Source organism: Melopsittacus undulatus, chromosome 8 (genome assembly GCF_012275295.1).
Source record: "Melopsittacus undulatus isolate bMelUnd1 chromosome 8, bMelUnd1.mat.Z, whole genome shotgun sequence".
NCBI lineage: Eukaryota > Metazoa > Chordata > Aves > Psittaciformes > Psittaculidae > Melopsittacus > Melopsittacus undulatus.
This window is the reverse complement of record NC_047534.1, coordinates 17,238,381-17,264,310: the sequence shown is the minus strand read 5'-3', so window position 1 is coordinate 17,264,310 and position 25,930 is coordinate 17,238,381. Positions and strand designations below refer to the sequence as shown.

The following is a 25,930-nucleotide window of genomic DNA, read 5'->3' as shown; positions in this document are numbered from 1 at the left end:
TTATGGGTAGAGTTTCCATTTTATTTTCCAGAGCTTCTGTTCATCTCAGAGCTTTACCCCATTCACGGCTATCTTGCAATACAATCTTGCATCATGTGTATCTAATTTCCAAGTGACACTGCAGGGCCTTTACTGAGCTATGTTCACTATGTGCTCTGCGTTCCATGGAGTGCTTTGTGTTCAGCAAGATGTCCTCACTGGTAGCAAACAGCTGGTTATCTCTGCATTCTTTGTCCACCAACTAGCTGAGCTGGTGCTTTGCATTTCAAGCATTGCGGCTGGGATAAGCTATACAAATAGAATAAAAAGAGAGTACCTATCCCAAGACAGCTAGGAAGCCACAGATGAAGCTGCTTTGATTACAGTAGCTAAATATGCTTTGGTTTTTCTTATGAAATACCAAAAGGTATCTGCTGGAGACCCCTGAGTCTCTTGGGTATATTCATGCTTCTTTTACTGCCCAGAATACAAGCTCTAAAAGGCTGCCAGTGAAATTCAGGCCCTTGTAGCCTCTTGAGAATATTTTTCCTATAAAGCTGCAAAACCATGAGCAAATAGCCTTGTATGATAACTCGGAGGTAGACGCGCAGGGGAGGTTGCTGAAAAAGTCTTGGGTAGTTAGGAAGAGTTAGTCTTGTGTTTGAAAGCTCATTTCTCAGTCTGGTTTGCCTGGAAGCTGAAGCACCTGTGATATGTCCTTCCCATCTCCCAGCACAGCAGTAGCTGTGCTATGGATAGTGGTGGTCTGGAGCATGAGCAAGCCATGGGAGGTTTAGGTGGGCTTCTGAGGCAGTTCGCTGGTTGGACTTGGTGGCTGTGGTTGGTCACTCTTGGGCTGGCTTGCAGGAGGGGGCCACGTGGTCTTCTGATGAAGGTGGCTGTAAATGAGGAATGAAATGTTTTACATAGCGTGGGGAGAAGGGCACAGAAGATAACATGAAGACAACATTGGTTATTTAGGGAAGAGGAGGAGTCCATGGATCTTGCACGGCTAAGTGGATTGTACTGGACATCTGTTTGTCTGAAGACGCTTTTCATAACCATGGTTTGCAAATGTCTACTGTGTGCCTAACTAAAAGCTGTGCTGGCAGATGTTCAGGTTGAATTAAGGTGATCAGCTAAGACAGTGGATGTAGACATTTAGGTCTCAAAATGCCTTTTCAACAGATATCTTTAGGACATGGCTTTGTTAAATATAACCCACTTAAGAGGTTTTAGGGAAATTCTTCAAACACTGAGGGTCCAAACAAAGCCATGTTGCCCTGCTCTTCTTGGCTGGGACTTCTCTTGATACCCCAATATAAAAGATTAACACATTGAGTGATGATTTTTCCCTTACTCAGGACACAGTGATCCATAAAATTGCCAGCTAGATAAGCCATAGACCTGTAAATTCCAGTCTGGCCTGAAGGAGAAAGAACAGTTTAGAAAACAAAAGAGGTCCAGGAATTCACATGATACTTTACTGTGGAGGGCAGGAAGTCTCTTGCTGTCTAGGAAGGGATGTTTTTCTGTGACACAGCCATCTGGAGGCCTCTACCTGATTATCTGCTTTAAAGTTGTCAAGCAAAAAAGTTGATTAAAATACCCCGACCAAACAAACAGGAATTTTTAGTATGCATATTACAGACCAGCAGTTTTGACACCTACTCCTTGTAATTTGGGATTCCTTCAGCAGGCAGGCACTGGTCTTTGTCACATGGCGAAGCTGCAGGTGGAAGCACACAGCCAAGTATAAGTGTAGGGTTAGAAAACATGCCCAATGCAAGTAGGACTGCTGCATGATGATAATGCACATTTAAATGATGCAGGAACTCAGAAAATGCTGACACACTCATATATCAGAGGTGCTCCTTAAAGCCTACAATTATTTTCCTTCTGTTTGTGCTTTGAAACGAAGACAACACTGGCCCATGGCCATGTTCAGTTGGTGAATAGCATCAAAGAGTAAAGACTGGCCACCTATTTGGGGCTGCACACTCACCTGGTCGTGACATGGAGAACAGAAACTCTTGTTTTGCATGAAAGGAGACAAGTGGGGTCAAATAACTGCTGCCAGTAAATTTTTATAGCTCATGGACTGAGCTCAGAGACCCGGACTGGGAAAGTTAATTCTGGCTCCCTTGGAGCTAGATGTCTTTTCTCTGATTTTCTCCCATCCACAGACTTATAAAAGGAAGGGAGTCAAGGCTGACTGTACACCAAGGAAGCAGGGAGATTACTGTTCTCATCTGCTCAGCATTGCTGTAGTCATACCTGGATGGTGTAACAAAGGTTTGGATCCCTGGGACAAAGTTCTTGAGAAACTGGACGTGGTCCAGCAAAGGAAGCCCCAGGGCTCATAACCTGCAAGGAGAGGCTGGCAGGGGCTGAGGGCTGGGCTTGTTTAGCCTGGCAGAGAGGAGGCTGAGAGACAATCTCACTCCTACCCAAGGGCAGTTAGAAGGATGTTGGAGCCAAGCTTTCCTTGGTGGTGGGAGACAGTGTAACTGGGGAAGTGGCCACTTACTGCACCTGAGGGAATTCAGACTAGATACTGGGAAAACCTTCTTCAGAAGAGCATAACATGGCGTGGGGAATGCATTATCCAGAAAGACTGTAGATTTCCAGCACTAGAGCTGAAAGCACAGCTTTTACACCTGCCACAGACCTGATCTAGTGTGATGGTCCTACCTAGAGCAGAAGATTTGACTTCTGATCTCCAGCAGTTCCTTTCAAACAGCATTTCTGTGGTTCTGTGAAACCATCCTCCTGTCTATTCAGTTTTTCCCCTGGATAAATGCCTTTTCTCTGGCCCTGGGCACAGATCACACCCTTTGCCTCCTTAGGCTGTGAGTCTGCATTTCGGATTAAAGGATGAGTCACATGGATACATGGAGGGCAATTACATCTCAGTTAGGAGAAGAGCATCAGGTACATGTATAGGAGGCCTAACTGGTATGGCAAAAAATATGGATATAGAAAGTGGTGGAAACTGTAAATAACCCAAAGAGATACCCTGGAGATTTGTTTGGATTCAGGTTTTTCCAGTTAATTCAGTGCTTACCATCCTGGCTGGAGAGGATTGGCGCTAGCAGTTCTTTAGCTTCTGATAACAAAAGGTCAACAAGATCTGAAGATGGAAGAGATGTATCTGAAACTGCGTCTGTTTTATCCTCTTCTGTTTCACTGTTGATTCTTATAAATATGGAAAGTGCCATCAATACATCTATCATAGATTGGTCATTGAACATCCTGGCCAGCTTCCCATGAAGGATATTCTGTGTAAACTCTGTGTATTCAGGGGAGGTCGCACCTCAATTACTCAATAGCACAGGAGACTCTCTTCTATACATACTTACATCTAAACATCACTGTGTTACAGACAGGTATCAAAGTATTGTTTTGCATGTCTCAAAACCATTTTTCCTTCACTGTATTAGAAGTAACGATCTTAGAAAGTTAAAAATGGTTTCCCATCAGTCTTCAAAATGACTTTTTTTTAAGGGCTCACCTCATTATCAACGGGACAGCGACCTTCCAATGGTTTACCCAGATAGCAACACACCCAACAGTTGTAATACATTTTGTTCCAAGTGATAGGAGATAGGTTCGGGTTGTACCTATCTGAACTTCTTTTCTGCAGTCGTGCTTGCAGTTGAGGGTCACGCCAGCCATTTGTCTACATTCTGTCAGTTACTGTAACTGCTAATAAAAATTAACATGGTCCTGAAGCCAAGAGCTGGCTTATATTAGGAAAAGCAGATGGATTAAAATTTAGCTTCTTTAAGGCAATCTGCTTAGGGCATCTGCTAACAAGGGCAACTTAACCAGAGAAGTGTTTCATCTATTCACTCCCAAAAAAAGCCTGAGCAGAGGCCAGCCCCCACCAAGTGCCAATCCAGCAGCAGCCTCCAGATCATCTTTCTGCCAGGGTTTCACTTCCAAAGTGACAGTATGTTTAGAAACTCTGGGTAGGTTACGTGTGAATCACCTTCCCCTGAGAAAGGTCAGAAAAGGACTTTTCACATAGCCGTTCATGGTTCCCAGAAGCCATCTCCTACCTTTTCTCATCGGGTAAATGACGGGCTGCGCTCAGGACCTTGTGAACGTTCTGCCATGCAACAACAAAAAAAAAAAAAAAAGAGAAAAAAAGGTTTCAAACTTGTAGGAATGAATAATTCTTGAGAACAAACCCCATGGGCTTTTCCTGGTGATAAGATTGAATATGAAAGTAATCAGCTTCTGCTTATTCATTGCCCTTGGAGCGAATATCTCAAGGCCTTTTGCAACTCAGGCAACATTCACAGCCTATGCAAATATACAGACACATCTGAATTATGTATTTTAATACCAACATTGAAATATATGAAATGCAATATAAAAATACTCTTCCAAAGAACAATTTTGTGGGCTGTGTTTCAGCAAGCCCTCAGCATCATTACCAGCAATCCCTGGGTTCTGCATGTGTGAGCTCTCATAACCATGCATGGTTGGTGAGTTCTAAAACACTGCTGAGGGATGCATAGAAAAGGAAGACATCTTGTTCCAGTGGTTGATGCTTGAACCTGGGGCCAAGTCAAATCAATTTTCAAGGTCAAGCCCAAACTGCATGGGCACCAACACGTAGTGCTGCAGTCTAGAGGCATCTTAATTCTTCCTGCTCTGAAGCACAGGACACAGCATCTACACTTCCTTTTGGTCCACTGTTTCCTATTGATTTCAAAAGCTCTCGGGACAGCCTACTAGTAGATGTTGCAAATAGACTGAATACTAGTGCTTCCCATGTTGGCCAGCTTATTAATTACACAAGCTTGTATTCCCAGTACAGGTAGTGAAGTGGAAGAAGGGTCAATTAAAAGACTAAAGCAATTACATGTGAGATTTTGCAGGAAATCTGGAGGGAAAAAAGCACTGGAAGAACAAACCCACTTTGCAAGTTTACATTTGTTGTGTAGAGAAGCAAACATCAGTTATACAAAGGGAAGGTTAAAGGACATGATTTTGACAGCCTCAGCTGGAGCATCGTGGTGGTGGGATGGGGTGAGCTGGGGATAGCATAGCCACCAGGCAAAACCTGCACCATGGCGTGTACACAGCTCTTGGATATATGAAAATATATGAGTTCATTTCCTAAATTCTCCTAACCAACAGACAGTGCCTTTTTAGGATGAGATAGACAAAATAAATAGCTATCTCTTGCTTATGGAGCAGGAAGCTATTTGGACTTGCAAAATCACCCCTAAGGTAAGAGGCCACAGTGATGCCACCAGCACCGGTTCAGCACTTCACCTGCACAAACAGGAGCAGTTTCCTATTGCAGATCTCCAGGCGCTTCCGTGAGACTTCTGATTTTCGTAACTGGCCGTCAGCCAGGGACAACTGTCTTTTCAGCTCCAGGATGTCCTCCTGTGACCAGGAGAGAGAAGAGAAAGGTGGTGATGACACTTCAGCCTTGGCTTTTGGAAACATCGATTTATGTCATTTGCTACAGACAAAAAAGCACTATTCTTTTGGAATGGACAGTGGAAATGCTATGGATTGTAACACAGAGCTAGAGACCATGTTGGCCTTGTGGTCATACACAGCAAATGACGTGTGTGCTATGTTCCTTTTCTCCTTTATAAACAGGATGAGAACGTATGCAAGAAGGAGCCAGGCGGGTTGTGGGGTTTTTCCCAGGTTGAGAGGTTGCATTACCTCTATTTCAGAGACGTGTTTTGCTTTCTTCCCTGCCAACTGCATCTTCAGTTCTGCAATTTCAGCTTCCAGCAAATGGATCACTTCCTCATAGTCCTGCTCTGCACTGTGAGCCTGTCTCTGCATGACCTCTGCCATCTGCAGCTTGCTGTGCAGCATCCGGTTCTCAGAAAGGAACCCCAGTGCTTTCTGGAAGCAGTGAGAAGTCATCATACCATGTGCTGCCAACCACCAAAACCACCCGAAGACCCCCTTCAACCTCTTCACTAACCTGGTTCAGCCTCTGAAGCTCATCTTCCATCAACTTCTTGCTGTTCTCCATCTCTTTCAGGAGAGACTACAGAAAATATTTTCACTGCATTAGAAGCAACAAGCAATAGGACTTTCCCAAAAGATGCCCTGGCCTTGTAGCCCCTATGCTAATATTTTACAGCAGCAGCCATGTGCACTCTCCCCAGCACAATGCTTTCTGAGCTGTGACATGCCTGCAGAGATCCACCTGGACACAGCCAGGGTGCTTAACATCCATGCCAGCAACTTGCAGCTGGGTCAGGATTAGAGGATGTGCTTCTGTTATTCAAGGACTTGAGCTATTTGTGAGATGTTTGTGTAGTTTTAAACACATTTACTCAATGCTAAAGAAAGTGACAGCATACTTTCAGTGCAAATCAATTTTGTTCCAAGTGATAGGAACAAATCAGTTTTCATTTGAGGTTGAGAGCGAGAAAGAGGCAGTTAAGGAGAGCTGAGGGTGAGTCTCCTTTGTAATGAGGAATGCACAGAATGCGAGCTGGTGACTTCTTAAGAGGGTTGAGCTACGCTATTACCCTCACATAAACTACATCAAGCTACAGCAGAAGGCACCAGCCAAGAAATCTGCTTAGAGGAGAGGCTTCACCTTTAGCCTTCGGACTTCTTGCCGCAGATCCATCATGTCCAGCTGCAGCTGCTCCAGCTCCTCATTGCCATTACAGCTGAGAGAGTCAAAGGTCTACAAGGCAGAGGGACAGACATTACATGCTGCTTATGCTTTACCAAAGGCATGGGGCTTTATGACAGGCATATTCCTTTCCTTACCCAGAATAATGATGAATCAGAATCACTTTGAAAAGGAGTCAGCAGTTTTATGCAACAGATCAAAAGGCACATTGAAGAATTCAACTGTGTGGGATTTTTTTGCACCCCATGGGATTTCACTCTCTGATCCCTGACACAGCTGGAATAGCTGTGCTACAGTGAGCTTTCATTTTGTGAACCAGGTGAAATCAGCTGGAATTGATTGACTATATTTCCTTCTGCATCCCTGCCAGGCTGCTTCCTTCACATCATCCCATAGATATCATCATTTCCTTATTAAAAAATGAGAAGTTTGAGGTCTTTTATAGCATTTCTTATAATCAAAAGGATTAGTGAATACTTCTGCTTTCTCTTTATAGCTCTAGAACTATGAGAAAATCGTAATTTAGCTTTTCCCATCTCAGAATTTCATGAATTCCCCAGGGAAGATTCACAGATTCAATGTAGAGGAGCGCTGGACTGACCGGAGAGTGAAAAGCTGACGTATCCAGCAAACTGGCCACTTCATGCTGCGTGAAGAGCATGGAGTTGGAATCCAGACCAGACACGTCCAGCTCCTCTTGCATCAGATCCCTGAGTGCTTGGAGAAGATCTGTGAGAAAGAACTAGTTTTTACCAGGCTGAAAGAGAAAAGTGCTAAAAATGTGGTAGGAGAAAATGCCATCGATTGTGGGGATATCCACTGACTGCCAAAGTCTGCTCTAACACTCGTGGGTTCTTGGACCATCCCATTGAGCTTAAGTTGTTGACATTCTTTACCAGACTCTTGTTTCTTACCCAATTGAAAAAGACTTCATCTTTTGAAGCTCCCAAACTCCAGATATTTTCACAGAAGAGTTTTTAGGCTGTGGTCCTCAGAGTTCTAATATTTTAAGTCAAAACCACATTTGTCTAACAAAAGGCACCCTCCTGCTTGCTGGCATTTCTCATGCTGCTTATTTAAACAACACAAGAAGCCCCAACTCAATGTCTTCAGCACTTAGAAAAGGTGTCACATTGTCTAGTCTGAAAATCCAGGTTCATTTTGCTTCCTGACAGGGAGGGAAGTACAGCATGAGGAGCTACATGGTGGCAGCTTGGACTGCACCAGGAGCTGAAGCCTTTCCACATGAGCAGCGTCTTTACTGCCAGCATCTTTGCCAAACATCCCTAATCGTCCTTATTTCTATCGCCACCAACTACAAAGCCCTTAGCTCTTGGGAGAGGTGCGTGATTCCAGATGCCATGGCTCACTCAGCGCAACAACATCCAACCAGGATGCTCTGCGTGGTGGGGACAATGCTGATGGCTTTGAAGTTCTGTGGAAAAACTTCTAGGGAGCAGACCCTGTGGGCCAGACCAGCTCCAGCAGGTCACAGAAACCAGAGCAGGCTTCTATCTTCTGCGTGTCGGCTGGCCAGCTCTCACCAGGAAAGCTGGGGTTTAAGGGAAAGTGAGCTCTCACTGCATCTTTCTTTTATTCTGCTTTTACATATGCTTCTGCCAAATGCTTTCTTTTGTATTAGTGACTTTTCTTAGCTGTTTCAAGGCTACATCAATATGGAGGCAGGGCTCTTACCTGCCACCCTTCAGCAGATACTTCTGTCCTTTCCTAGCAGCCAGAAAAGCTATGCAGAAATGAAAAGCCCATCACACACAGAGCTGTTTGCTCACCTCCATAGGCCACTGTCCCTTGCGAGTCTGTGGTCAAGCTTTGACGTAACTGCCTCTTCTTCTCCTCAGTCACATCCAGACCAAGATACTGCAGAACCTTGAGCAGAAACAATGAGCCTTTAAAAAGAAAAATACTGGAAAAGCAACTCTTTGAAGGAAGTGCTGGGAAGACCTGGTGCTGGGTTTCTGCTGGAAGTGGTTCTCAGGCAGGATCTCCCAAAGGAGCAGACTTGGGCTAGATTTCCAGCCTCTCTCTTCCTACACATGTACAGAAATGTCTGTTCTTGAAACACAGGGATATATTCACATCCCTCCAAGAACATTTTACACAGACTGCAATCAAATTTGCAGCTATAACAGACTGTGAAGGCTTTATCAAAAGCTGGTAGAGCTGTAACAAGGCTCAGCTGCCAAGAGCCCAGCCTCTGCTCTTTCTCTTACTGCCCAGGAATTGTGTTTGGGACAGAGAAGATAAAAGCTATTCATAGGGTATTTCCCATGGCAACAGGAGACATTCAAACACTTTGCTTCTCCACTGCATCCTTTGCTCTCTCATTATGCCTGATTCTCTGTCTTTTACTGATATTATCTGTTCAACCCCAGGGCACCACACAGAAGCAGATAAACCTGTGCAAACCCCACTTTGCTGGCAGCAACAACTAAAAGCTTTAAAAAGACAAAGTGAAGCTCAGCAGACTCTGGGAAAGAGCCAGAGTTAAACGCTTGCCTGTCCCAGGCTGCACACACAGTTCCTGCACCCATACAGCCCAGCACGGTCCCATGGGAAGGGGCTGGAGGTGAATCCTTGTGCATATTCCTATCACCAGTAAGCCCATGGGCTGCCCCCTTCCCACCACCCCTGTTCGAGGTGGTGCTGCAGGCTGCTGGAATTTGGGGTGCTGATGTTGGCTCCTGGCTTGGGCCAGCCAAAACCACCTCCGGTTGTACCGGTGGGTCACTATGCATGTCTTGACCCTGCCATCTCTGCCCACTTGTAACACTGGCTTTTAAAAGGGGAGGCCGAGAGTCCCCCCTCCTCCCACCAGAGAGGAGCTGCGTTTATACCCGTGACGAGCAGAGGTCGCTGCGAAAACGCAGTCCTAAATCCTGCTTTGGGAGAATTATGCGGGTTTAGAATAGAAGCTCCTGGTTGTGAGCTGCCTTCCCGGGAGCAGCGGAAGAGTGAGCGCTCCGGCTGCCGTCGGGTGGCAGCAGATGCTCGTGGCATCAGGTCCCCCTCACAGTCCCCAGGCCCTGCACAAGGGCCCTTCAAATTCCAGCAGTATCTGGAGGGGGAAAAATGCACCCCAAAACCAGAGTGGGGGTATGGATCCCCCCCAGGGATACTCTGCCCTTCACTGGGGTCTCGGTGAGCAATGGGCAGCTCCACTCCCTGCACTCTGAAGGTGCCCATGGGATGGATTTTCTAGACAATGATGAAAGGAGCAGCAGTTCTGGTTGGACCCTCGGTGAGATATCCCGTATTTCAGCCTTCCCTTGCCCACACTGGGCTGCCCGAGGTAACCCCAGCAGCGACAGCAACAAGCTCGGAGGGCAGCTGCCTACACCTACGGCCCTGAGTCAAATGCATTATGTCTAAGGGAGGTGCAACTGCCAGAAGGAGACTTCTGGAGCTCCCTGGAGCATTGGGAAATCGCCAAGAGGAAACAAAGTGTGCTTAAATTCCCCTTCAGACACAGCTGGGATGCTTTAATACACCCTCTTCTCCCTTTTTACCTTCAGAGACTGGACACTGGCTCTGCACCCCACATCACTGTTGGTGTTCCCAGCACAGCCTGGTTGGTATCCCAGAGAAGTGAACGGGAATTAGGCTGGAGCAGGCTGTTTGGTGGAGGATGATGTGTGTGTAGGTGAAAGCACTGATCAAGTGCTATAGGTTTACTTGGCGCAAAGAAGCGAGCTGGGGCTCTTCAACTCTATCTATTCAGGTTTGCATTTTTTAGTCTCTCCAAAAAATAAGCAACATAGTGACCCCCTGACCTGGTTGTCACATGCCTCAGTGTGACACTGCTCCAAGATTCAAAGCCAAAAGGTCTCGATCAGTTCTTTCACACAATATCTATACAAAGAGACCATTCACCTTAAGTTTGTTGTGGTGGCAGCTGGAAGCAAGGAGGATTATTTTCTGTGTAGCATACCTTGGGAGAGGGTTGAGAGGAGATCTCACTTTGGGGAGAGATGCTCATTCCACTTACCAGCTCCAGTTTCCCATCCTTGAGCCGGATATGAGGATCCAGTGCTACTTTTGATTTGGTGGCTGAACCTGCTTTGTGATTAGATGCTGAAGCAGGTGCTGAAAAAGCAAATATAAAGTTCATGAAGGAGTATTTCATAGAGGAAAAAGGTACCTGCAAAGCACAGCTGAGAACTGTTGCTGCATGAAACATAAAGTGTGTGCAGAAAGCCAAAAATCAAAGACCAGGATTCACTAAATCCAGTCCTGGAAGGCTAAGCTAGAGCACAGTTGAAAAGATTGGATACTGGGGCAAACCCTTGCTGAAACTGGGCTTCTGCAGGGTTTGAAATGGGACATTCCATCCACAGACCTAGGAGTGCAAAACCAGCACTTTGGAAATGTCCGATCACAAATTTTTGTGGAGTCTGGATTTATGGTGATCTGTGAAAAGAAAAAAAAAAACCAACCAGCAACAACCTGCCTGATTTTGCCTTCTTTGATTGATTAAACAGAACTGAAACGGAACATTGTATAAAATCATAGAAGCATAGAATGATTTTGATTGGAAGGGACCTTAAAGCTCCTCCACTTCCAACCCCCTGCCACAGGCAGGGACACCTTCCACCAGACCAGGTTGCTCCAAGCCCCATCCAACCTGGCCTTGAACACTGCCAGGGATGGGGCAGCCACAGCTTCTCTGGGCACCCTGTGCCAGCGCCTCAGCACCCTCACAGGGAAGAACTTCTGCCTAAGAGCTCATCTCAGTCTCCCCTCTCTCAGGTTAAAGCCATTCCCCCTTGTCCTGTCCCTACAGGCCCTTGTCCAAAGCCCCTCTCCAGCTTTCTTGTAGCCTCTTTAGGTATTGGAAGATAAAAGAATGGAAAATGCAGCCTTGGCTTTCACAACATCCATGGAAAAGGGAGTCAATGGATTTAAAGCAAGGCGGAAAAACACTGGTGCAAGACTTTTTCCTTCCCCAAGACTGCAGAAAGCCTTGCACCCTCAGTTGGGCAGGAAAGTGGTTTTGGGTAGAAGGAGCCACATGCTGTATGAGGCAGACACAGAGGGAGAAAGAGGCAGAAATGGCACCAGGAAAGCAAAAAGCTGCCCTGAGATCATCCTTACCAGCACTGCCTTCACAGCTGGTATGGTCCAGAGTACAAGCCCTGCTGCCATGGCCTGCCAGCTGTGCTCCTCCCTCCCTCAAGAGAACCCCACCTTTCCCATTGTGATTAACTATTGTCTATAAGGAAACGTGACATTCCTTGGGAAAAGGGCTGCAGAAGGCGTTACCTGCTCCAGAGCTCCCAAACTCCAAAGGTGTAGCCCTGCTCACACCCTAGCTGTCAGCCCTGCTTGGTGACAAAATTGCTTCTCCTGCCAGTGGCACGGGATTTGCTGAGGGAGCAATTTCTTTCCCCTGCCTGGGATTTATTTAACATCACAGGAAGCCCTGGATTGCCAATGAACACCGCTTCTCCTGAACCCCTCCTGCCCATCAGGGCAGGGACCAGGCATAAGGAGAAGGCAGCAAGAGCCAGGGGAGGTGCTGCACAAGTGTAATCCTCCTAATCCAGGTATTCATCCGCCCTGCTAACACCAGCAGCTGGGAAGCAGCAAGAGGTAATAAATGGGCTTGCTAGAGCGGCCACCAACACTTTACTCTCCAGGTTCAAGGGCAGAGCTTTTACCCTTCAGCGCATGGCTTATCAGGATTAGCTCCACGTGGCTTTCCTGCTGGCTCTGGATATGGAGATATTCAGGGCAGCCATCAGGCACAGAGAGAGCGGCAGTCACTGGCCCAAGCTCCAGGCCTGGCTGCTGCTCTTTCAAAGCCAGTTGTCTGGTTTCATGGATGACAACACTGACACAAAGCCTCCTCAGCGTCTCACGTGAAAAACCTGTGTGTAATAAAATCCCCTGGCTAAGTCAGGAAGCAATGAGGTCATTGCTATTTGCTGGATTCTCTACATGACCCAGTCTTTACATACCATCACTGGGACCTCTGGCTGTCAATGGTGGCCACCTAAGAGCCTACTCAAAATCAAGGCTGCAGGATGCTCGGGACAGGGAGGACAGAGCAAGGGTAGTCTGAGGGTCTTTGCAGTGAGCAGCATGGAAGCATGAAGCCTGCTGAGCTTGCCCATGTTGAGACAGGCATCCCTGGGAGCAGAACACTGATGCACACCCAAGCCAGCACTGTCTGCTCCCTGTCTCTCCTGCTAATCCCATGTATAGACTAAACACAATTTACCTTGCAGTCTTGCTTTCAGCCTTCCAGATGGGAATTACAACATGGCACAGGGATTGGCAAGCAGGGCCAGTGCCTTGGCAATGCATGGGGAAGGAAAGGCTGGCAAACTTGAATCATGAGAATGATGGTAGCACTTGCTAGGGATTCATCAGGGAAAGCCCATCTTTTGCTTATGGCAGGAGTAACCTTCGTATTATAGGAATATGGAATATCTTATTGGAGGACATCTCCCTTGGCAGTGGACCATGGCAGTTATTGATTTTTTCTCTGATTTCTATAAGACCTGTGAAACTACATGATGATTTGAGTTCACTTCCTCGTGTTGACATCATAGACTGCATAACACCCCAGGTCACTGTGTACAGCACAGCTCTCATTAGCTGACTTTTTTAAGCTGTGTCCCAAGGAACCACCATTTCCAGCAGAAGGGAATGCTGCCTGCAAGGAGAGCTGCTGCGTGCAAGTCTGACATGATCTTTGCACATGGGCAAAGACACTGCTGCAGCTGAACCACAGGCCGGGAATGGGAGAAGTTGTTTCCTATGAATACCTGAGACCTCTTAGGCCTTAGTAAAGAATTTTGCCACTATGGACAAACATTAACATAATTACTACCCATTAAGAAAGCCAAGCTGCTGCCTTCCCTCTCTCCCAGCAGGCTGAGGGTCATTATCACCCCTTTAGATTCCACTACAGCAGAATAAACACTGATCAGAATTAATTCCATCCTCCTTAACACTGAAGAGCCAAGGCTGTGCTTGTCACCTACACAAAGGAAACAGTTTAGCAGGGCTCTTACCTGACACAGTAAGCTCTGGTGGGCAAATGTCTGGTGACAAAGAAGGCACAGGAAAATTATTTTCATGTCTGTTCTAGAAAAACAAGAGAAAACAGCACAAACAGTTGCTAAGCGGAATCTGCTGGGATAAATAAAAAGCAGAAGATAGATGTGTTTGAGAGAGAGAAACCCATCTGTCCTATAAAGAGTAAAGGTCCCACATATACATCTCTTGTGCAGATGGGCCAAGCTGGAACTGTGACTGACAGCTGAGGATGCATTTAACCTTGTATGGTTTTCCCATAGAGGTTCTCCCTAAGCCTCTGCATCCAACCTACCAGTGAGGTCCTGCACCTGACCACAGCCAGTTTATCATTTGCCCCAAAACACAGAGTTATCACAGTGAGCATGGCAGGAAGCTGAACCCAGTGCAGAGCCTTTCTTAAGTGCCAGGTCATGGCTGGAAAAATAGTCAGAGGGTAGGATATGCTGAGCACCACCGAGACGGAGCTTCCACAGCTGGGAACTTAGATGCTAAGAGGAGCACAGGACAAGTGCTGAGGACATAGAGGCAGATACCATGGGTGCCGGAACAAACTTTCCCTAGTGTAGAAGCCCAGACCTCATTAAAAGTTCCATCTTTCAGGGGCAAAAGGAGGAAAGGAGCAATTGAATTCCAGCTGGCAGTGTAATTTCATACAGGTGCACAACTTTACACAAGTTCAGCCTTCTGCCAGTGAAGGATCTAACTGCGTCACCCAGCTACATATATGTGGGCTAAGGCTGACTTTCATGAGCATGTCTCCAGCCTGTTACACCCAAAGCCAGTATGTGTATGACATTCCTGCCAATCTGTGCCTCCATAGGGTCTGGAAAGAAAGATGGTTTATGAATGATGCTTGTATGGAGGGAACACCCTGATGGCCTTTGCTAACAGAAGCTTATGTGAAAGAGAGCAGAAGAGACACCTGGAACAGCACCAGTGCAGGAGAGGGGTGACAAATGCATAGAATCCAGCCACAGACCTAAATTATCATGAGGGTTGTGTGGTTAAACTGCCTCATCACGCACAGCTTGAGTACTTGGCTCTGCAAACACAAATACAGGGCAAGGCTTCATGGGAGGAATTAGCCTGGTTTATCATTAGACTAGTGAAGAACAGAACTGGGCTGCTGAGGAATGCTGTGGATTCATCCTCATCAGAGCAAAATAAAGAGTGTTTCCTGCCTTTGGGTAGGAAGTTGTTCATGCCTTTGCGTAGGAGACTAGATCAAACCGACTCCGGAGATCCCTTCCAGCTCTATGACTGGTGTTGAATGAGATGCAGGTTCCTATCCACAGAAGGGGTTTGTGTTTTTAAAACCTGAGACTTCTGAAGCAGGTCTGAATGCAGGCTCTGGAGATGAAACTCCTTTCATTACCTCCACAGATGTCTCAAATCCAAGACAGAAGAAACAATATTTCAGATTTAAAATACCTGGCTGTAAACCAGGGCTATATACATCAGCATTACAGACTTCCCACCATCTGGAAGGACTGCCATGCAGTCCCTAAAGAAGAGTTTTCTGATCAAAGAAAGATCACAGACTGATGTCTGCAAGATAAGTCTTAAAGATGAACATCAACCTACCTCTGGGGACCTCACATGGACCTTCAGCCTGCAGGAACTCAGACCGTTTCCCACAGCCTTTGGAGGTGGCAATGGGATGTTGTTATGCACTGACAGTCCAGGATGTAACCGTCCCCTTCCAGGAATAAAGGCCACTTCTGTGCTTCCTTCATGTCTTAAACAAACAACAAGTACAGAACATTGTAACAACAAGAAAATAAGAAGCACAAGTTGCAGAACTTCCATGCCTGTGGCTCTTTCTCCAAGATAATCTCACTTAAGCTTGTGTAGCCTGCACCAGTGTAGCTGGATCTTCACTCGCCTTGTAGCTTGTTTGAACTTGAGTTCTGTTGCAGAACTCTGCTGGGGACTGATGGGGGATATTCATGAGGACGAGAACATTGGGAAGGTCTGGATTACACTTCAGGATGATCCATGCACTCAAGATTTCCTCATATGACCACCTATCAGGACCACAGGATCCCAGACTGGTTTGGGTTGGAAGGGACCTTAAAGCTCATCCAGTTCTAACCCCCTGCCACAGGCAGGGACACCTTCCACCAGACCAGGTTGCTCCAAGCCCCATCCAACCTGGCCTTGAACACTGCCAGGGATGGGGCAGCCACAGCTTCTCTGGGCACCCTGTGCAGGTGCCTCAGCACCCTCACAGGGAAGAACTTCTGCCTAAAAGCTCATCTCAGTCTCCCCTCTGTCCAGTTAAAGCCATTCCCCCTTGTCCTGTCCCTACAGGCCCTTGTGAAAGGTTGAAGCATCAATGAAGGCTAAAAAGCCTCATGCTTCTTAAAGCCAAACACTGGTATAAAATGAAGAGTTTCTGCCCAAGACTCAACAGCACCATGATGATGACAGGAAATATGCTCACCTTAATTTGGCTTTTGCAATTGTTTTTCTGGCCTCTTCATATGTGCTGCCCACCAAAGAATCTTTATTGATAGCAATCAGTTGGTCACCAGGTCGGAGCCGACCATCCTAAACAAAGAGGAGAAAGTCACAGCATTGGGAAGGAATGTCTCTCTCCCCAAAGCCTTCTCCTGCAGCCAAAATCATCATTAGTCCATGCAACACATTATTCATCTATTCTTAGAAAAGCTGCTTCAGAACAGCTACATCCTCTAGGAGAGGCCCCTGTTTGCAAAGTCACCGAGGGTCTCCACGCTGCCTTACCTTGTAACAGTCACCATCTGGCAGAAGCTCTTGAACATAAACCATGGGGCCATCAGGCCTGTTGGATCCACCACTGATTGTCAGCCCTAAGCCTGAGGAGTTTGCTATAGAAATGCTCTGGATTCCTGATTCAGTGGAGTAGCTGCAAGGGAAAGATGTTAGCAGGTGATTCCAGGTGATCTGGTTTATTTTCCCATGTCACTGAACAAACCGCCTGCGAGTCTTTCCATGCATGAGCCTTCTAACTTCTCCCAACTTTTCCTACCTCTGCATCATTTCTTCCAACCAACCATGGAAAGAGGAGGTAAGGACTCCCATTTCTCAGCAGACATTGTGCAGCTTTAGGAAGATAACTGGCTCACATAATCCCAAATGCTGGGGACTACTTGTTTGCATTTAGCAAATAAAGAGAGAAGAAACTAAAGTTTTAACAGGAATTTGTCAGCCTGGGTTTTTATAGGCAAAAGGACACAAAGGATTAATGTGGTTGTTGTCTGAATCCAGCTAAATCACCAGATGCCAATTTGCAAATGGGCCAGCTATTAACCAGCCCTTAGCAAAGGTTAAATTGAAGCTCAGGACACAGAGCTATGGCTTACCTGAGGTTTGGACTCAAAATCTCACAAGATACCTTAAGAAATGAGCCCTTAAGCATCTTTATAGCAAATACCTACCTCCTGTGATTGACTTTGTTGGCAGTGGTAGAGATGACTTGCCCCATCAAAGATGTGCTGCAGATGGAGCACCAGTGTTGAATCCTACCCTCCAAGAGCTGCCTGCTAGACAGGACCCAACCAGCCACCCAGAGCAGGCCACAGCAGGCAGCTCTGTGCCAGGAGGGAGGTTTAGGGATTGCAGCGAGTGTTTGTGGGAGCAGAGATTTCACAGACCAGACATGCACTGATGGACAGCATTGCAACAGGGAGGTGTTGGGAAGGATTTGGTGGGATTAGCAAGCCTTTTCCTCCTCATGGGCTGGGGTCAGCTGGCTTTTCTCTCTCAGTTTATTTCCATAGCAAGCACTCACCAAAGAGGCTCCTCCCTGTGTTACCTGATAACTTGAGACACAACGATAGCTACTGATGTGCATCCCATGCCTCACAGTGACACCAGTGTGTCACTGCCCTGTGCTCACAGCAGTGCCATCCCCAGTGGTCAGACACCCTAGTGACAGAGCACCCCCAGACTGGCAGCGGGCCCCTGGGAAAGGCTTTGATGGGGAAAGGGACTGTATTCATGCAGCATGCAGCTTAGTCTGATGAAAAAACATTGCTCTAAGAAATATTTTAGGAAAACAATACCACAAAATTTAGCTCTAAACCTCTTCTTTAAAATCAAAGTATCAGACACTATCTTGGGCAAGACTGAATCATATCTGAGTCCCGTTGCTCCATGGGGTGATGGAACTTCAGATGACACCACGATGGGAGGCCACAGCCTGGGAACAACGTGTGGTGAGTAGAAGGGATGGCAGCCACATGCATGAAAAGACCCATGGCCAAAGTGACATTTCTGTGGCTGACCTTGCTCAGCGGCAATCAGTGGTCTGGGATTTGAAACAGCTCTTGCTGCTCCCAGGAGAATACCATGGGGGACTGGCAGTGCCATGGAGACAAGCAGAAGAGCAGGTGAGTGAGGATGTCACCAAACCAAGTCCCCTCCAGCCTATATCACAGCCTGGAGTGGGTTAACAGCAGAGCAAGGATGTCTCATCTGTCCAAACCAGCTGCCAAGGAGATGAGCTGGTCTCTCCTGTGTAAGGGTCTCTCACTTCACGCAAGCAGCTTAAACCTCTGGTGCCAAATATTTGTCCTCTGCAAATCCTTAATAAGCTGGTATTTAGCAAGAGGATTTACTGGTTCTGCAGTGAGGGCTGATTCTCTTTACCAGCAACTTGGCTTGTTTATGCTGGCAAAAGAAAGGAAGCTGCAAATGCTGGGGACAGCATGGTCCCAATTCCACAACTGTTAACAGCCTTCGAGCTGTCCCTCTTGAGGAGGGCAACCCCGAGCACCCGGAGGTGAGACTCACAGACAAACAAGCTCTGCCTGTCCCAACCTCTGACCCTGCAAAATATGAAAGGGACAGATGACCACATGAAAACACATGCTTCAGGAGATGCTCTACAGACAAAAGGATGCAGTGTCTGTAGGCAGCCACTGTTGAAACCAAAACAAAGGGTGTCAGAGCATTTGCATCAAGAGGGCAGTGCTTGTGCTTTTGCATGATGTCAACGTGCTGGAAGCAGGGCAATAGAAAACAAGCTCCTGAAACACCTTCTGAAGGCACCGCTGGCCTCACACAAACACTCAAACACAGGAAACTTGGAGCTGAGAGATACTCTGCTCATGACATGGTCGATAAAGGTGATGTGCAGGGTCTCTTCCGTGGGCTGTAAGCTACAGCTTCCCCCTGGGTGTCAGAGAAGAGGAAGGGGAGCAGTTGTGTGGTTAACCATATTGCAGGCATATTGACTGCCTCTACAGGGAAGCTGTCAGCTCTTGGGCCCAGGCTTCCCAGGAGCAGTCAAGATACCACTGCAACAAGGACTTCTAGAAGATGCTGTAGTCTCCTCGCCATCGTGGTGATATGGCCATATAGAGGGCATAAGGATGGACAAAGAAGTTCTTCAAGCACTGGAATTATTTACTGGATCTTCCTCTAAGACAGTGTCAGCTCTGGGGAGACCTTAGAGCAGCTCCAGTGCCTAAAGGGGCTCCAAGAAACCTGGAGAGGGGCTTTGGACAAGGGCCTGTAGGGACAGGACAAGGGGGAATGGCTTTAACCTGACAGAGGGGAGACTGAGATGAGCTCTTAGACAGAAGTTCTTCCCTGTGAGGGTGCTGAGGCGCTGGCACAGGGTGCCCAGAGAAGCTGTGGCTGCCCCATCCCTGGCAGTGTTCAAGGCCAGGTTGGATGGGGCTTGGAGCAACCTGGTCTGGTGGAAGGTGTCCCTGCGTGTGGCAGGGGGTTGGAACTGGAGGAGCTTTAAGGTCCCTTCCAGTCTTATGATTCTACGATCTTCATGACTGACCAAGGGATAGGTTTGCAGGGCCAGCCCTACGTGACCCATACATACTGTGCGTTCAGGGGATGCACCGGGTTCCCGATGAAGGGGCCATGGGAATTGGCAGGGCTCAGCAGCAGCGGACTCTGGGAGCGTGAGGAGGAGCCTGAGGATGTACTTTCCAGGTACCGACCTGAACAGCAAAGTCAGAGTCAGTGCAGGGAACACAAATACTCCAGGATCATCCTCCTTACATACTCTAACACTGAGAGCTGACACCATTTTCCCAGCCTTTTGGGATAAATCACATATTTGAAGACCTCAGTTTATTGCTCATAGAGAAGAAACTTGGAGCTGCCTCAGCATAATTCCAGTTGGGCCTTTCACCCCTCTGCCAGCCCTATGTACCTCTGCATAGGGGAAGGATGCTAAGCCAGAGGGATGGCTTCTTTCCCTATGCACACATGATTTGGTGTCCTGGCACCTTGCTTGGGTTGACCCCATTTATGTCATTGAATGTTTCCCTTTTGCAAATGAAAACCTAATAATCATTGAATGAATTATTGCTGAAATGCTTTGAAATCCATAGCAGAAAGCTGCACCTGCAGAGGCAGGTGCTGATGAGTTAACCTGCCCAGCACACCAATGAAGCAGAGTGTGGGGATCTGGCAAGCAGTTACAGGACTTCTCTTCCTCAAACCTCCACCCAAACACCTACACAAATCCAATCACCACTCCTGCAATACAACACTGGGCAAAGGAAAACTGTCTCAGCAGCAAGAGGGGCTTTTGGTTTCCCCCCAAAAGCATCCTGAGCTACTCACTGCTGCCATGCAGGATTGGTGAGCTCCGTGCTGAGCCCGTGTTGCTCTGGGAGCCGAACTTCTCCAGCAGCTCAGAAAACTCTCTCCTGCAAACAAAACCAGGGCATAGTCAGCGGCTGCTCAAAACTGTTCCTCACCTGATTATACCACAGCAGTGCCTCTGATGGCAGCAGTTTACCACCAAGTCTGTAGGGCTAGCACCTGCCAGCAGTGGGGAGCAGACAGAGCTTCCTCATTTGTAAGGGTAACCCCACTGGTTTCAGGAGGCTGTGCAAGGCTTGAGGCAAATAATCAATCCCATGGCAATGCATGTTCCGGTGATGAGCTGGAGCTTTGGGGTGCTCCTTCCCTGCTCTGGGAAGCGTTGAGGGCAAATTTGGGCAAAAGGAGCTCAGAAGGGACATATGGACAAGCACTGGTGCTGGGGACTGTTCTTCCTGAGGGAGGCCTGATGAACACAGGAACCCTGCCTCGCACCCCAGCCCTGCACCCCACCACACTGAGCCTCCCAGGAATCAGCTGGAATAATTTCACCCCCAAGTGAAAGACTCCAAAGTTTTGTTAAGAGGCCACACAAATCACACAGACTGCCAGAAGGAGCTGCAACTATGCAAACATAAACCAGAAATGCTTGGCCTGTTGCTGACTCCTTCTCGAATAGTTAAGTGTAGTTTATTCTGGTATTAATTCTCCTTTCCTAGACAGAAAGCAGATCCTTCTAGCTCTTGCTGTGGTAAAGGTGGAAGATGGCTTCTGAAGCACATGCAAAAGAAGCATCCCACTACTCTGAATCAATCCATGGCAATGTCCTTTGTGAACTTCTTAGGCTAAACTCTTGGAGTGTAATTCCTTAACAAAGACCTGCATGCATTAAGTGTGCAGTAAATGTACAGCTATCAAGATCAGAAGGGCTTGTCAGGGAATTCAAGAACAGGGAAGAATGGCAGCCCACAGTTAGTGTGATCCCTTTGTCTTGAGGTAAGCCACCCCTGCTTCCTGAATTACATCCCTGCAATGTAGCCTCATCCACACCATCCATGGAAAGATGGCTCAGTGCCCAAGTGCCTTCATTAATGCTTTGCTTCTAGGTTGAGTTTGACCACCATATAACTACTCAAGCATGCTGAGCCCCTGATGAGCTGCAACTACCTGTGCACAACAGTGAACTGCTTCTTGACCTTCCTTTTGTCAAATGGAACATGCTGAGTTTTAAAGCCCATTAAGAACCCCCAGAAACCATGTTTACCACTTCCTGCAGTGTTTCTGAAACCCTTCCTTGAGCTGCTGTGAGCCTCTCATATCCTTTGGGATGAGGAGGCATGGAAACGGGGTGCCATGCTCAAGCATCAGCCTGCTGTGCCCATCTCTGCCATGGTGGCTCTTCACTGCCAGGAGCATGCTGCCCCTCTGCAACTGTGTGGTCCTCTCCCTTCATAACCCAGCACTACCTGACTGATCCAACCTTTTGGCAGAGAGAAGAGCCTCAAGGATGACTCATTTCTTACATGTGTCATTACACAAGCAGCCAAGCAATGGGGAGGGACCCTGAAAGTGCTTCTGTAGCCACATTAGATGTCCACTTTGAAGGCATGAGGGAATCCCCATGGGAAGGTGTCTTCTTGATGCTATAGCCACAGGAATAACCTGGTTATGAGTGAATAGTTCTCAGACTTGACTGTCAGACAAGCTCAAGACATAAATCTGTAGTAAGCCAGCCACAGCAAAGTTTCCTCAGTGAGAAGACTGCTCTTACACACAAGCAGACATTGTGTCATCTGCGTACTTTACCGGGACAGAAGTTATGTATTATTGGCTAGATTAGAGTCAACAATATTAAATGATGAATGAGTCATCAGCTCCTTAGGTTCCTGCTGGAAGTGCTCTCAGTAATTTCCATCTTCCCATTAACAACCAGCTCATCAAACAAACTTCAAAGACCAATGCCTGCCTTATCTAATATTGCCATCAAATCTATGCCTTATTTATTCCATTTAATGCTAATTTCAAATCCAAGTGTCACACAATACTCAGTGGAATGTCTTGGGGAATCCCAGTACTTTGCATTAACACTGTTGTATTTGTCAACTGAACCCATGGACTTAAAGACAGACAACTGCTTTGCTCAGAATGCCCACCTTCCACAAACCTGTTTTAACAGGGAGTTTCATAGCATCAGACACTGAAATACGTGTAAAAGCACTGAGAGAGTGGACAGGCTACTTAGATCCTATAGCAGCAGGACAGTGGTTTGCTGGTCTGTGATTCCCTGGATTAAGCCTTGGATAGGTCTTACCTCAGCAGAGTTTTTCCAACTTTCCAGTAAAGCCTTTGTATTCCTATTGTTGATTCACACTCCCATTTCACTGGTAACACATACAGGGATGGCCTTGTCCCTCCCTGACCTATTGCAATGCAGGTCTAACATGCTGGAAGCTAACATATTATTTCCAGTAGTTACCAAGCCACGAGCAGCCGGGTTTTTGTTCTGGGCTGGATGTTTCTGTGGTCATCTATTGTTACGTTTTCCTCAGATAATAATTCACCAGAGCACAGAACAGGTTATGAACTTAAAACAATGGCTGAAAAACTCTTAGTCAATGCAAATGCAACTAGTCAGGCAGCTCTTTAAATCTTACTAAACAATGCAGCCCCAATCACAGATCCAGGCCGTCAACCTCTGTTATAAGCAAGGGCAGGTATGACCTGAGCACTCTTTGTTGTTGTTTATTTCATGTAGTTAAGTCTATCCACAAAAGACTATTCATCATTATTTGCTCAGAGCCTGAACTACTTGCTCGCAGCCCAGGGTTGCTGTCAAGCCCAGATCCAGCGCAGCCATTCGCTGTAGGGACAAAGTGACTAAATGCTGCATCATGTAGCTCTGTCCCAGCTCCTGCTTTGTTGGTCAATACTGGCAGCCCCAGCTCCAGCAAGGACATAAACACATGACTATCCTGAAGTACATGCTTCTCCCAGCAGCAAGCAGCACACTTTCTGGTGTCAATCTCCCAGAAATTAATTTTGTGCTATATTTGAAGGAATTCGTGAGTGAGCAGATGATGCCCAGACGCTGCCACTGAATGTAGTACACTGAAGGAATGCCAACGGGTCTTGCTTTGTACTTCTAAACACCAGGAGATGTCTTTAATATTTAAAATCTGACCCTTAATAAAACATTCTAAATTGTCAGATTCCTGCAGGGCTAAAATGTCCAGCTTTATTTAAGAAAAATCAAACCATGGGGTTGCATTAGGTGGAAAGCTCATTTTAACAATTGCTTCCACAGCTCTTTTTCATTTGAGGTCTGGAGGATCCCTGTAACAGAGCTCGCACCCATGGCATGGAGCAGGATAATGGGGTTTGCCAGCAGCAACCAGCTGTAGGCCGACTTTGCTACAGATTAAGCTATGGGGGATCAATTTTCCTGCAGAACATTGTTGGTTTATCTCATAATACCTTTTTGTCCTGCCCTTTTGTTCTTGGGGGAGCAAAGGGTGAATCCTATCTCAAAGGTTGTATGAGAGCAGAGCATCTGGAAACCTCAGCTCTGCACCACAGCTGGGGGAGAAAGAGGAGACTGTGACACCAGATAAATGAATAGCTTGTCTCAAAAAAACCAAAGCCTGCAGGGCAGTGGGAGCCGTGAACCTGAAGTACCACAAAAGCAAGTTTTCCCACACAGCAGCTGCAGCATTTCCACCATTGTCCAGTTGGGTTGATGCTCTGGAGCAGCAGCTCTGGCACAGAGCCCAAGTCCTGGCTGCACAGGGCAGCACATCACACTGCTGCTGGGCTTTACTTTTCCATTTACGCTATGGAAGCAGTGACATGCACCAATGCCTCCCAGCTTCTGGGTAGAAAGATACATGGATTTCCCCAAAGAGCAGCCGATGACCCTGGGACACCCCAGGCTTGCTGGAGCTGGCCAAGCTCCTGTCCAGTTTAGCACCAAATGGACAGCCCATGGGCTGAGCTGCCACTCTCACATGCAGGGCTCACAGGAAAAATGGGATAACTTGGCATTCATACCAAGTTGGATGTGGCTTGGAACAACCTGGTCTAGTGGAAGATGTCTCTGCTCATGGCAGGGGCTTGGAACTGGATGAGCCTTAAGGTCCCTTCCAACCCAAACCATCCTATGATTCTATCATCCCCAGCAACAGCCTCTCTGCTGATTCCTGGATATTGGAGAAAAGCAGACTGCTTTCCTTTTCCTTCCTGCTTGTTGAGCAAGCCCTGTTAATGCAAGAACCCGTTCCCCCTGAGCTGACAGTGCAAGTCATGTGGAGATACAATGTATTTAGTGTTTTATCATGCAGGTACTACGAGGTGCATTGCAAACTGGCTTTCTCACAGTGATAAACCTGAAAGACCAGGATGATATCTGTGCAATGCACCAGAACAAGGAACTATTGCAACTTTCAGGCTGCGAATGAATAAACAATAATTACATGTATGCAATAGAATTATCCTCATTAGCTAAAGATGAGCACAGACAAAAATCACATCCAACCACTTTCCAAACGCAGCATGTCCAGCTCAAAATCTGAATTTTCTGCTTTAAGCCCTAGCATTACAGCTGCTCTCTGCAGCATGGCTGATGCGACAGGCTGAAAACATGCATCTTATACACGCCAGGACTGAGTTCCATTAAAAGCACAGGTAATTTGGGCCTATAATTAACTCCAGGGACAAATAATAGTGTTTCTGAGTCAAACTCATCCAAGGGCAACCACAACAAAATGCTGCTCAGCTGAGTCACTGAGAAAACTGGCAGGCGGGTTGGACCGTCTTCCAAACCCAGAGCTATTGCGTTTCCTCCTCCAGCACGCCTTGTGTGCTCAGAGTTTATGAAGATAACCTGCATGTATGTGTCTGTGAATACACTGAGTTACACTCCTCCCTGTGTCTTCCTTCAGCTTTCATGCCTCATGAGCCACACTGCTGAGCAGTGGGAAGGTGCAAGGCTGCCCTCCACTCGTGGGGGTTCATGGTGCAGCATGTCTGTGATACCACCTCCAGAGATGACAGTCCCCACCCAAAGAGCCATCTCCTCTCAAGGACACACTTAAAAGACAGTAGGGCATCCATAAAAACAAAACTAAGGGGAAAAGAAAGTAGAAAGCAAAAAAATACCTCCCCCATTTCTGCAGCCCTTAATCCTGGAACTGTGTATTTGTGTATTAAACAGTTTGCAAGATGATTACATAAGTGAAATCTCTGCAAATCTTTAAACAAAATAAATAACTAACTAAAGTGATTATTCCCCGCTCTCCCGCTGGCTAACCTTTTGCAGATTTAACAGATAACCAATGGCAAATGGAGGCCAAATAAATTGTTTTGTTGCCCTTTGAGTGTCCCTCAGTGGGTTTTTGGAGCTGCTCCTTCACAGGGACTGCCAGGAGATGCAGCAAGGAGCTAGAGCTGCTGACAAATCCAAGGGCTGTAAGAAATATCTGCTGCAATTTAAGATACAGGAGGCACACCGAGATACTGGAAAGCTTGGGTGAAGGCAGAAAACCTGCTCTGGGGGCTCTGGCTGAGAAATGAAGTTTCCCTAAGCAAGTTCTGCTGTTGATGGACACAGGGAGGTGCTCAGCTGCAGCAACCCATCCCTCCTGCTGGGGACCAGCCCTGGAAACAGCCATGCAGAGGGGACAGTGTGTT

At 47.0% G+C, this 25,930-nt stretch overlaps 1 protein-coding gene across 1 annotated transcript in view; it reads right to left on the bottom strand.

Moving 5' to 3' along the window:
- The window catches only part of LOC101880044 (syntaxin-binding protein 4-like), a 35,031-nt gene continuing 9,101 nt past the window's right edge, over positions 1–25,930 (bottom strand). The window contains exons 5-21 of the mRNA XM_034065846.1: positions 20,264–20,349; positions 19,512–19,632; positions 16,433–16,574; positions 16,131–16,237; positions 15,269–15,422; positions 13,660–13,732; positions 10,626–10,723; positions 8,410–8,506; positions 7,221–7,348; positions 6,578–6,670; positions 5,951–6,016; positions 5,680–5,868; positions 5,272–5,388; positions 4,044–4,093; positions 3,047–3,177; positions 1,651–1,708; positions 1–878 (exon numbers count right to left, since the gene is read on the bottom strand). Coding sequence (XP_033921737.1) covers positions 773–878; positions 1,651–1,708; positions 3,047–3,177; positions 4,044–4,093; positions 5,272–5,388; positions 5,680–5,868; positions 5,951–6,016; positions 6,578–6,670; positions 7,221–7,348; positions 8,410–8,506; positions 10,626–10,723; positions 13,660–13,732; positions 15,269–15,422; positions 16,131–16,237; positions 16,433–16,574; positions 19,512–19,632; positions 20,264–20,349 — 1,816 coding nt within the window. The 3' untranslated portion in view covers positions 1–772. The remainder of the gene's footprint in view (positions 879–1,650; positions 1,709–3,046; positions 3,178–4,043; positions 4,094–5,271; positions 5,389–5,679; positions 5,869–5,950; positions 6,017–6,577; positions 6,671–7,220; positions 7,349–8,409; positions 8,507–10,625; positions 10,724–13,659; positions 13,733–15,268; positions 15,423–16,130; positions 16,238–16,432; positions 16,575–19,511; positions 19,633–20,263; positions 20,350–25,930) is intronic.